The sequence below is a fragment of the Coregonus lavaretus genome (genome assembly GCF_964263955.1).
Source record: "Coregonus lavaretus genome assembly, chromosome: 32".
Taxonomy (NCBI): Eukaryota; Metazoa; Chordata; class Actinopteri; order Salmoniformes; family Salmonidae; genus Coregonus; species Coregonus lavaretus.
In genome coordinates this window covers 2,994,350-3,006,964 of record NC_140019.1, presented here as the reverse complement: position 1 = coordinate 3,006,964, position 12,615 = coordinate 2,994,350, and the positions used below count along the sequence as shown (strand labels likewise).

The 12,615-nt window shown below is 42.2% G+C and overlaps 1 protein-coding gene across 1 annotated transcript in view; it reads right to left on the bottom strand.

Annotated features, from left to right (window-relative positions):
* Nucleotides 1-4,117: 4,117 nt before the first annotated feature.
* LOC311107656 (microtubule-associated tumor suppressor 1 homolog A-like) overlaps nucleotides 4,118-12,615 on the bottom strand; it is a gene marked incomplete at both ends in the record, with an annotated part of 66,231 nt that continues 57,733 nt past the window's right edge. Inside the window, 4 exons of the mRNA XM_084150183.1 lie at nucleotides 4,118-4,382; nucleotides 4,512-4,609; nucleotides 4,732-4,842; nucleotides 7,329-7,424. Of these exons, the coding sequence (XP_084006309.1) occupies nucleotides 4,118-4,382; nucleotides 4,512-4,609; nucleotides 4,732-4,842; nucleotides 7,329-7,424 (570 nt within the window). The remainder of the gene's footprint in view (nucleotides 4,383-4,511; nucleotides 4,610-4,731; nucleotides 4,843-7,328; nucleotides 7,425-12,615) is intronic.

Below are 12,615 nucleotides of genomic sequence, written 5' to 3'. Positions count from 1 at the left end.
TACAGTTGAAGTCGGAAGTTTACATACACCTTAGCCAAATACATTTAAACTCAGTTTTTCACAATTCCTGATGTTTAATCCTAGTAAAAATTCCCTGTCTTAGGTCAGTTAGGATCACCACTTTATTTTAAGAATATGAAATGTCAGAATAATAGCAGAGAATGATTTATTTCAGCTTTAATTTATTTCATCACATTCCCAGTGGGTCAGAAGTTTACATACACTCAATTAGTATTTGGTAGCATTGCCTTTAAATGGTTTAACTTGGGTCAAACGTTTTGGGTATCCTTCCACAAGCTTCCCACAATAAGTTGGGTGAATTTTGGCCCATTCCTCCTGACAGAGCTGGTGTAACTGAGTCAGGTTTGAGTGCCTCCTTGCTCTCACACCCTTTTTCAGTTCTGCCCAAAAATGTTCTATAGGATTGAGGTCAGGGCTTTGTGATGGCCACTCCAATACCTTGACTTTGTTGTCCTTAAGCCATTTTGCCACAACTTTGGAAGTATGCTTGGGGTCATTGTCCATTTGGAAGACCCATTTGACCAAGCTTTAACTTCCTGACTGATGTCTGGAGATGTTGCTTTAATATATCCACATCATTTTCCTTCCTCATGATGCCATCTATTTTGTGAAGTGCACCAGTCCCTCCTGCAGCAAAGCACCCCCACAGCATGATGCTGCCACCCCCTATGCTTCACGGTTGGGATGGTGTTGTTCGGCTTGCAAGCCCCACCCCCCTTTTTCCTCCAAACATAACGATGGTCATTATGGCCAAACAGTTCTATTTTTGTTTCATCAGACCAGAGGACATTTCTCCAAAAAGTACGATCTTTGTCCCAATGTGCAGTTGCAAACCGTAGTCTGGCTTTTTTATGGCGGTTTTGGAGCAGTGGCTTCTTCCTTGCTGAGCGGCCTTTCAGGTTATGTCAATATAGGACTTGTTTTACTGTGGATATAGATACTTTTGTACCTGTTTCCTCCAGCATCTTCACAAGGTCCTTTGCTGTTGTTCTGGGATTGATTTGCACTTTTCGCACCAAAGTACGTTAATCTCTAGGAGACAGAACGCGTCTCCTTCCTGAGCGGTATGATGGCTGCGTGGTCCCACGATGTTTATACTTGCGTACTATTGTTTGTACAGATGAACGTGGTACCTTCAGGCGTTTGGAAATTGCTCCCAAGGATGAACCAGACTTGAGGAGGTCTACATTTTTTTTCTGAGGTCTTGGCTGATTTCTTTTGATTTTCCCATGATGTCAAGCAAAGAGGCACTGAGTTTGAAGGTAGGCCTTGAAATACATCCACAGGTACACCTCCAATTGACTCAAATGATGTCAATTAGACTATCAGAAGCTTCTAAAGCCATGACATCATTTTCTGGAATTTTCCAAGCTGTTTAAAGGCACAGTCAACTTAGTGTATGTAAACTTCTGACCCACTTGAATTGTGATACAGTTAATTATAAGTGAAATAATCTGTCTGTAAACAATTGTTGAAAAAATTACTTGGTGTCATGCGCAAAGTAGATGTCCTAACCGACTTGCCAAAACTATAGTTCGTTAACAAGACATTTGTGGAGTGGTTGAAAAATAAGTTTTAATGACTCCAACCTAACTGTATGTAAACTTCCGACTTCAACTGTAGTATTGAACAGTTAGAGGTCTATATAACCTGTAAATAAGTAATTACAGTAAAGACCATCAACATTAAAAAATAGACAGGACATTATTGTTAATATCCAATTTATGAACGATAGCATGCATGTGGTGGATGCATCACCGAAAGCAAAATTCCTACAGTGAAAGCTCTCATTAATTATCTATGAGGAGTGATTACGATGGTATTGAGAAGTATGTGTTGTAGAAGGTTTATGTTTATATTTATGTAAATGTTTCCTCAATTACTATACAGATTACATGATTAAAAACAGCCAGATGGAATAACAGCCAACCGTGAGAAAAGGGGCTCAACGTACAGTAATGCTCGCAACATACAGGACAGAAACTTGTTTTAAAGCTAGAATGACTATGTATGCGGTTGATCCCACACACTACATGTCAGCACCCAAAGTCAGTGAGCTCACTGAAATTCTAAATAAGGAGTTACAGTCAGTATCAGAATGGGTGATTAATAATAAACTGATCTTAAATACATCTAAAACTAAAAGCATTGTATTTGGTTCAAAACATTCTCTAATTGCTAATCCTCAATTGGAGTTGTGCATAAAGCAGGGATCATCAACTACATTCAGCCGCGGGACGATTTTTCCTTGAGCGGAAGATCAGGGGCCCAGAACATAATTACAAATAATTTGTAAGAATGCAAATTGGCCACAAGAGGCCCAAACATATATCCTATTTGACTAAAATATAATAATTTCAAACCTTGCTTACATTTGTATACGATAACATTTACATTTGCATTTTTAGTAATTTAGCATCTGCTCTTATCCAGTATTGAGTGCATACATTTTTCATACTTTTTCGTACATAATATCTCTTTTATGCGTCGAAATACTTTGGAACAGATTTCCAAATTGGAGCTGATTTGCTGTTGTTTTTACTGTCTTTAATGTAAAAAATATATATAATCAAATTCGGCCAACGGGCCACCAGTTGGAGAACCCTGGCATAAAGGGTGTGACCATTAAAATTACCTTTAAAAAAACAGATCTCATGGAACGGCGGGGACTGTGAGGGGACACACATATTTTTTCAGTTTTATTGTTTGTATAATTCTTTGTTGTATTGTTTGTATATTGTTGTATTTTAAATTTGTGTGGCTGTCCTTGTGTATCAGTGTTTTGTTACTTGTCATGTTTTGTGTTTTTTTGTGGACCCCAGGAAGAGTAGCTGATGATTCTGCAAAAGCTGATGAGGATCCAAATAAACAAGGTTCCATACAAAAATGCCTTGCCAAAATCTGCTGGAGAAGACAGATTTTGGGCCCAGTTATCCCTCTCGCTTCGCTTCTTCCTCTCGTGTGACTCACACATTTCAGTTAATTACTATAGCTCCCGTCTTGGGCCAATCAGTGTAATTTTGTAAATGCCAGATCTCTATGGCCAGATGCATCATCCAACTGTGCTGTCTGAGATATCGCGTGTGACTAACGTATGAACGAACAGACGGACGGAGACCGATCCACAGTCCCCTCCCCGATTTCATCGTGGGGGACAACTTTTCATGACAAGTGTGCAATTTGAGTCATTTCTAATCGTAATGTACGAGGGGTAGCAAACGGCTGCCATCACTTACTCACACAAATCATGGGAGGGGATTCCATGTTATTTTTGGATTCATAGCCATGCTGATTCTCATAGCAATATGATTACAGAAGCTGAGCATCACATATTTCCAGTCAGTCAACATACAGGTCTGCCTTTGATCACGAGCACCACTGCATAACCCTTGGGAAGTCGGGGAGCTGAGGGTGCTGCAGCAACCCCAGAAAAATCACAATAAAAATATTAAAAAATATATATAGAGAGAGAGATTTTTAAATCTTCACAAAAGTAGTGCACTGGGCCTTTACTATTCCTGTATTAGCGGACCGATATAGCCGTCTATAGCGCAAAAAAATATATCTGCCCCCCCGTCTACGAAAATAATCGCAGCACCCCCAACCCCCAAACATCTTTCCAATGGCACTGGTGTGTGTGTGTGTGTGTGTGTGTGTGTGTGTGTGTGTGTGTGTGTGTGTGTGTGTGTGTGTGTGTGTGTGTGTGTGTGTGTGTGTGTGTGTCAACCACTGAGAAAGAAGAGTAACAAATATAGTGTCTCATTATATACAGGTCCTGAGATTTCCTTTTTTCCACCTATAATATCAGACAAGAAAGGCAAAGAGAAAACAACGGGTGGCGCTTCAGTGCAACATAGTCTTTTTTCATAGAGTCATTGATCTGCAGTAAGTGTCAACAGAAAGTAGATCCATTAAGGAATACTATCATAGTCAACTCTGGGTACCATGCCGGTGATCCCTGTCAGCTAATAAAGCTCTTCAGTATGAAGATTGGACTCGGTCCAATCAGAAAGGAGAGAGAGAGGCTGCTTCCTGGACTATGTCCAATCAGAGGAGAGCGAGAGAGAGCCTGCTTCCTGGAAGCAGTGGGCCGCTGTTATCTGGGTGAGACGGGAGGACTGGAGAAGACTGCAGAGTTGCGAGGTGATTGGATGGGGCTGGTGAAGACAGCAGAGCTGCGAGGTGATTGGAGGCTGAGGGAGTGGTGCGAGGGGGAGGTGGGGGACATCTTGCGGGGGCTGTTCAGGTCCCCGTTGTGCAGCTTCCACATGAGCTCCTCGTTCTCCATAGACAGCCGCTTGTTTACCTTGGATTCCTTGTGGAGAGACTCCTGCAGTATCACCTGCTCTGTGGACAGTTGTCTGGAAAGGGATGTCAAGAAAAGAGTTAGGGAGGAGAAAACACACATGGATGCATAGAAGCCCACATACAAACCAGTCCCAGATTGATTTAAGAATACAGGAGAAAGAGAGAATGAGCAGTTATTCTACCTCGACAAAGCAGCATGTCTGTCCATGCGGGCTTTCAGGTCCTCATTCTCCTGTTGGACCTTTATAAGACATTCGTCTAGCTTAACGCTTTTCTCTATCTACAAAAACAACAAAAACATTAAACATGACAGATGAAATCAACATTGTTTCTGTCTTAAAATGGATGTCTGTGAACTATATGTCATTGACAGTGAGTGGGTGGGGTATCTATGGTGCTCACCAGTTTGTCCATCTGCATGAGTTTGTGGTCCTGTTGGTGCAGCTGTTTGTTCTTGATGTCCAACACTACTTTGAGGCTCTCCAGCTCCTGTTCCAGATACAGGGAGTCTTTCTGGAACGGCACAACAAGAGGGTGAGTAACACTCAAGGTCTAACTAAGACTCAGTAAACTATAAAACACATGAAGAGAATATGTAAAGTCATTGTCGTAAACTATCAAACATATGTAAGGCAAATGTAGTAGCATCTAACTTCCAATCCTTCACAAAGATCCTATTTCTTCAGCCTGTATGAGTGTGGTAATTCCAGATGAGATTTGCCTCTGCCCATAACTGTTATACAACCATAAATCCATAATCAATTAACAGAGTGGTAGGTGACAGAAACACCACAATGTATAAGCCCTAGCACAAAATACATGTCATAAATGGTAAATGCCTTGAACCGCACAGCATGGGTCCATTAAAATTAATTATTGGTTATAAAACTATACACTGTGTGGTATTTAACTATACACCATGACTCCCACAGTCGCAAGCCGGCAGTGGGTCACTGGGTTGATCCTGGTGGTTATTGTCAGACTACTTATAGTCCACTCGAGTGGCACGCAGGGCAGTACAGGGGTCGTTATCTCAATCCCCTCATGTACATTGTCAGAATGCTGAGAGAAAAGGGCACCCACTTAACACTCATTATGACCAAAAGCTTTAACACAGCACTTTTGGGTTGCGTTGGAAATGGGACCCTATTTCCTATATAGTGCATTGCTTTTGACCAGAGCCTTGACAAGAGGCTCTGGTCAGAAGGAGTGCACTATATAGGAAATAGCAGTGGTGTAAAGTACTTAAGTAAAAAATACTTTAAAGTACTAATAAATAGTCTGAGTATCTGTATTTTACTTTATATATGTTTTTTACAACTTTTACTTCACTACATTCCTAAAAAACAGAATATACTTTTTACTCCATACATTTTCCCTGACACCCAAAAGTACTCGTTACATTTTGAATGCTTAGCAGGACAGGAACATGGTCCAATTCACGCACTTATCAAGAGAACATCCCTGGTCATCCCTACTGGCTCTGATCTGGCAGACTCACTAAAGGCAAATACTTTGTTTCTAAAAACAACAAAATGGTGACATCTGGTTTGCTTAATATAAGGAATTTGAAATGATGTATACTTGTACTTGTACTTTTAATACTTAAGTATATTTTAGCAATTACATTTACTTTTGATACTTAAGTATATTTAAAACCAAATACTTTTAGACTTTTAATCAAGTGGTATTTTACTGGGTGACTTTCACTTTTACTTGAGTCATTTTCTATGAAGGTATCTTTACTTTTACTCAAGTATGACAATTGGGTACTTTTTCCACAGCTGGGAAATAGTGTGCCATTTTGAATGCAAAAAAACACACTATACACTCGGGAGGTACTGTACGGCTAAGTTGGTAAAGCATGGCACTTGCAACGCCAGGATTGTGGGTTCGATTCTCGGGGCTACGCATATGTAAAATATATGCATGCATGACTCTAAATTGCTTTGGATTAACGCATCTGCTTTGGCATAAATTATATTATGAAAAAGGGAGTGCTGTTGCTTAGCGTCATTAAAGCCCAAATCACATCGAGAGATACCCGTCAACGGCGTCAGATTTGCTTGCGAGAGTAGGGAGCATTATTTCACATAGACCACGTAGTGTGTCACTTAATGCCGGCGTAATTGTCATGAAAAGCTAAAATAAATAGTTATATTCTCTTTTGAAATTGGAGTGGAGTTAGCCTACCCCATTCCTCGAGTTATCCAGCTATAGACTGCCTAGGCTATAGCCTATGCCTATGATCGAAATCAACACAGGCAGGCTATTGTTTTCAAATAAGTAGCCTATTTGTCAGAAAACCCTAGCCTACAGCCCAATAAATGTTTTAACTACAAGCCTGCTTAAAGTAGGGAAGATCATAACAATTCTCTAATTCCTTTTCTACAAATGACCCACTCAATCTCTAGACCAGATATTATTAATTTAAACCAAGGCACTCACTAACCATGCACTTTGTTTGAACTGTATCCATCCAATTGGCTGTAAACTACAACAGTGATATAGTCAAGAAATGACATTGACAACGTGATATATAATTCCGAAATACAATCCAGTTCATGAATGTATAGAATGTTGTTGAATTCATCCATTGCTACACCGTTTAGATATTAGCACGAGCCTATACATAATAATGGCACAGTCAGTTAAACTTAACACTAAACAGACACGTTTTCCTATATATTTGACAATTCCAGACGTAACAACGCACAAAGAGTCTATTTTCGGACACTTTATCAGCTCATTTTAACAGCATTGGTCCAGTAGATGCGAGAAAAAGACTTGCTTTCAAATTTGACGCACTATGACGCTGTTGATGCTCACGGCCAGTCTATTTTCATTCATTAACTCCCATGCGTTCTTTTCCCAGCGTGAGCATGTCCGTAAAAAATATCCCTGTGTGAGTTCGGTTTAACACTGCTTTCATAGAACGATATTGGAGTGGTCTGTAAGATAAGAGTGAATAGAGAGAGAGGTGTTGGCAGTAGGCCTACCTGATTTCTCTCAGCCAGCTCCCTCCTCCGGTCCTCCTCTGCTTTTAGCCTTTGGTTCAGGGTTGTGTTTTCCTCTGTGAGCTCTTGAATCTGGCCCTGAGGAACAACACACATCATGAGGCCACTATTTGTCACTATTTGATATTTTGAAGATATTTGACTGTTAGTTTGCAAGTGCACATCATGTACTAACTGTACATAACACCTGGCTGTCATTTATGAAAGTTGGCTAGACCAGGCCTATAGGCTAAACTGTACATTAGCTACATTTTATACTGTACATTGCATTATATTGTATCGTTGTCAAAAGAGATGATTGTTATTCATACCCTTTCTACTGCATCTATGTGGATGAGAGGAGTTGGTGCATAACAGCAGCACAACATTCCATATCAACACCAACCCAGATCCTATGGTCATATGTAAGCCGATCAAAACACAACGTAGAGGCAATCTACACCGGTCACACTACTAGAGAAACACTATTTTCATGCCACTTCGATACGGGAGTGACTTTTTTTGTAGCAGGTTAGGAGAATTTGCACAGCAGGTTAGGAAAATTAAGATAGCAGGTTAGGTTAGGAAAAGAGTTAGCAAAAATGTTCTCCTAACCTGCTATGAAAATCACTTCGTTTCGAAGTGGCATGAAAAGACTGTGTCCCCAATTTTCGGGAGCCAGCACGCATCTTTCTCATTTCAGTCAGTCAAATCAAATCAAATCAAATCAAATGTGTTAGTCACATACACATGGTTAGCAGATGTTATTGCGAGTGTAGCGAAATGCTTGTGCTTCTAGTTCCGACAGTGCAGCAATATCTAGCAAGTAATATCTAACAGTTCCACAACAAAAACCTAATACACACAAATCTAAGTAAAGGAATGGAATAAGAATATATAAATATATGGATGAGCAATGTCATTATCAGAGCGGCATAGGCTAAGATGCAATAGATAGTATAGAATAGAATACAGTATATTCATATGAGATGGGTAATAAAAGATATGTAAACATTATTCAAGTGGCATTATTAAAGTGACTAGTGTTCCATTTATTAAAGTGGCCAGTGATTTTCAAGTCTGTATGTAGGCAGCAGCCTCTCTGTGCTAGTGATGGCTGTTTAACAGTCTGATGGCCATGAAGGTAGAAGCTGTTTTTCAGTCTCTCGGTCCCAGTTTTGATGCACCTGTACTGACCTCGCCTTCTGGATGATAGCGGGGTGAACAGGCAGTGGCTCGCGTGGTAGTTGTCCTTGATTATCTTTTTGGCCTTCCTGTGACATCGGGTGCTGTAGGTGTCCTGGAGGGCAGGTAGTTTGCCCCCGGTGATGCATTGTGCAGAACGCACCACCCTCTGGAGAGCCCTATGGTTGTGGGCGGTGTAATTGTGCATCTGTAAAAGTTTGTGAGGGTTTTAGGTGACAGACATAATTCCTTCAGCCTCCTGAGGTTGAAGAGGCGTTGTTGCACCTTCTTCACCACACTGTCTGTGTGGGTGGACCATTTCAGTTTGTCAGTGATATGTACGCAGAGGAACTTAAAACGTTCCACCTTCTCCACTGCTGTCCCGTCAATGTGGATAGGGGGGTACTCCCTCTGCTGTTTCCTGAAGTCCACGATCAGCTCCTTTTTTTTTTTACATTGAGTGAGAGGTTATTTTCCTGACACCACACTCCGAGAGCCCTCACCTCCTCCCTGTAGGCTGTCTCATCGTTGTTGGTAATCAAGCCTACTACTGTTGTGTCGTCTGCGAACTTGATGATTGAGTTGGAGGAGTGCATGGCTACGCAGTCATGGGTGAACAGCGAGTACAGGAGGGGGCTGAGCACAAACCCTTGTGGGACCACAGTGTTGAGGATCAGCAAAGTGGAGATGTTGTTTCCTACCTTCACCACCTGGGGTTGGCCCGTCAGGAATTCCAGGACCCAATTACACAGGGCGGGGTTGAGACCCAGGGCATTAAGCTTGATGATGAGCTTGGAGGGTACTATGGTGTTGAATGCTGAACTATAGCCAATGAACAGCATTCTTACATAGGTATTCCTCTTGTCCAGATGGGATAGGGCAGTGTGCAGTGTGATGGCGATTGCATCGTCAGTGGACCTATTGGGGCGGTAAGGTGTCTAGGGTGACAGGTAAGGTGGAGGTGGTATGATCCTTGACTAGTCTCACAAAGCACTTCATGATGACAGAAGTGAGTGCTACAGGGCGATAGTCCTTTAGTTCAGGGTAAGAAACGGAAGGGGGAAAAAACAGTCAAGTGAGGTGCTACGTGGTCTAAATAACTAAACTGGCTAGTTTGCCTGTCTGTAAAGAGAAGGGCACTCTGATTGGATAGAGTGAAACCCTATTTCTTTGTCCACTCGGTGCTGGTGCCTCCTGTTAGCCTGCTACTATTATACATCAAATGGCAAGGACGATTGCTACAAGCTATCAATGTGCACACAGTTGTGGTCAAAAGTTTTGAGAATACACAAATATTAATTTTCACAAAGTCTGCTGCCTCAGTTTTTACGATGGCAATTTGCATATACTCCAGAATGTTATGAAGAGTGATCAGATGAATTGCAATTAATTGCAAAGTCCCTCTTTGCCATGAAAATGAACTTAATCCCCAAAAAACATTTCCACTGCATTTCAGCCCTGCCACAAAAGGACCTGCTGACATCATGTCAGTGATTCTCTCGTTAACACAGGTGAGAGTGTTGACGAGGACAATGCTGGATATCACTCTGTCATGCTGATTGAGTTAGAATAACAGCCTGGAAGCTTTAAAAGGAGGGTGGTGCTTGAAATCATTGTTCTACCTCTGTTAACCATGGTTACCTGCAAGGAAACACGTGCCATCATCATTGCTTTGCACAAAAAGTGCTTCACAGGCAAGGATATTGCTGCTAGTAAGATTGCACCTAAATCAACCATTTATTGGATCATCAAGAACTTCAAGGAGAGAGGTTCAATTGTTGTGAAGAAGGCTTTAGGGCGCCCAAGAAAGTCCAGCAAGCGCCAGGACCGTCTCCTAAAGTTGATTTAGCTGCGGGATCGGGGCACCACCAGTGCAGAGCTTGCTCAGGAATGGCAGCAGGCAGGTGTGAGTGCATCTGCACGCACAGGGAGGCGAATACTTTTGGAGGATGGCCTGGTGTCAAGAAGGGCAGCGAGGAAGCCACTTCTCTCCAGGAAAAACATCAGGGACAAACTGATATTCTGCAAAAGGTACAGGGATTGGACTGCTGAGGACTGGGGTAAAGTCATTTTCTCTGATGAATCCCCTTTCCGATTGTTTGGGGCATCCGGAAAAAAGCTTGTCCGGAGAAGACAAGGTGAGCGCTACCATCAGTCTTGTGTCATGCCAACAGTAAAGCATCCTGAGACCATTCATGTGTGGGGTTGCTTCTCAGCCAAGGGAGTGGGCTCACTCACAAATTTGCCTAAGAACACAGCCATGAATAAAGAGTGGTACCAACACATCCTCAGAGAGCAACTTCTCCTAATCATCCAAGAATAGTTTTGAGATGAACAATGCCTTTTCCAGCATGATGGAGCACCTTGCCATAAGGCAAAAGTGATAACTAAGTGGCTTGGGGAACAAAACATCGACATTTTGGGTCCATGGCCAGGAAACTCCCCAGACATTAATCCCATTGAGAACTTGTGGTCAATCCTCAAGAGGCGTGTGGACAAACAAAAACCCACAAATTCTGACAAACTCCAATCATTGATTATGCAAGAATGGGCTGCCATCAGTCAGGATGTGGCCCAGAAGTTAATTGACAGCATGCCAGGGCGGATTGCAGAGGTCTTGAAAAAGAAGGGTCAACACTGCAAATATTGACTCTTTGCATAAACTTAATGTAATTGTCAATAAAAGCCTTTGACACTTATGGAATGCTTGTAAATATACTTCTGTATACCATAGTAACATCTGACAAAAATATCTAAAAACACTGAAGCAGCAAACTTTGTGAAGACCAATACTTGTGTCATTCTCAACACTTTTGACCGCGACTGTACTATCTAACAAGCTGGGCTAGGTTAGGGAAAAAATATGAAATGCTGACGCGCATTCTGCCTGCTGCAAGTTGAGGACACACACACACAGGTCAGACACACACCCCTCCGCTGCTCCTAATCTGCAGCTTGTTTGGTCTTTAAACTCAGGCATATTAAAACAAACAAACAAATCTAATCACGAGTATCATCCGGTCTGATCAGACTATCAACTGTCAATTTACGGATACGAATACGAGTGTAGACCCCTTTCCAGTACACAACACACTGACATCACGCACAGATGCACGCGACTCTTGGCTGCAGTAAGAAAGCCATCGCCAAATGCGCCCATTCAACATAGCCTAGATTTACGTTTGTATTACTTCTAAACAAAATCACTTTTTGGGGTTCTCATACGCTTACAATTATGTTTTGATTCTTGTTTGAACAGTCGCTAAGATTACATTTGGTTGTGATCTTTGCAAAATAACTACAGTACAGGAAAAGGAGGACCGAGCACGCCCCCATTCTCATCGACAGGGCTGTAGTGGAGCAGGTTGAGAGCTTCAAGTTCCTTGGTCCACATCACCAAGAAACTATCATGGTCCAAACACACCAAGACAGTCGTGAAGAGGGCACGACAAAGCCTATTCCCCCTCAGGAGACTGAAAAGATTTGGCACGGGTCCTCAGATCCTCAAAAAGTTCTACAGCTGCACCATCGAGAGCATCCTGACTGGTTGCATCACCGCCTGGTATGGCAACTGCTCGGCCTCCGACTGCAAGGCACTACAGAGGGTAGTGCGTATGGCCGAGTACATCACTGGGGCCAAGCTTCCTGCCATCCAGGACCTCTATACCAGGCCGTGTCAGAGGAAGGCCCTAAAAATTGGCAAAGATTCCAGTCACCCTAGTCATAGACTGTTCTCTCTGCAATTATAATCCAAAAGTAGTGTGAAATGCGCTCATAATCAACATGTAAATAGAGGCTTTTTTTGCTGGTGTTCTGTAAGAACTGCCCCGTGTTCTGCCACCAACTTGCGCACATCGCCCTCGTGTGGCAATGTTTGCAAACACAGAAAGGGGTCTATGTGTCACGATCGTCTAGTAGCGAAGTAGACCAAGGCGCAGCGTGTGAAAGAAACATGACTTTATTTAATTAAAGTTTCCAAAATACAAACAAAACACGACTCGTGAAGTCCAACGGTTAACATACCGACACGGAACAAAAACCCACAACACCCAAGAGAAAACACACAGTTTAAATATGGCTCCCAATCAGAGACAACCAGCCGACA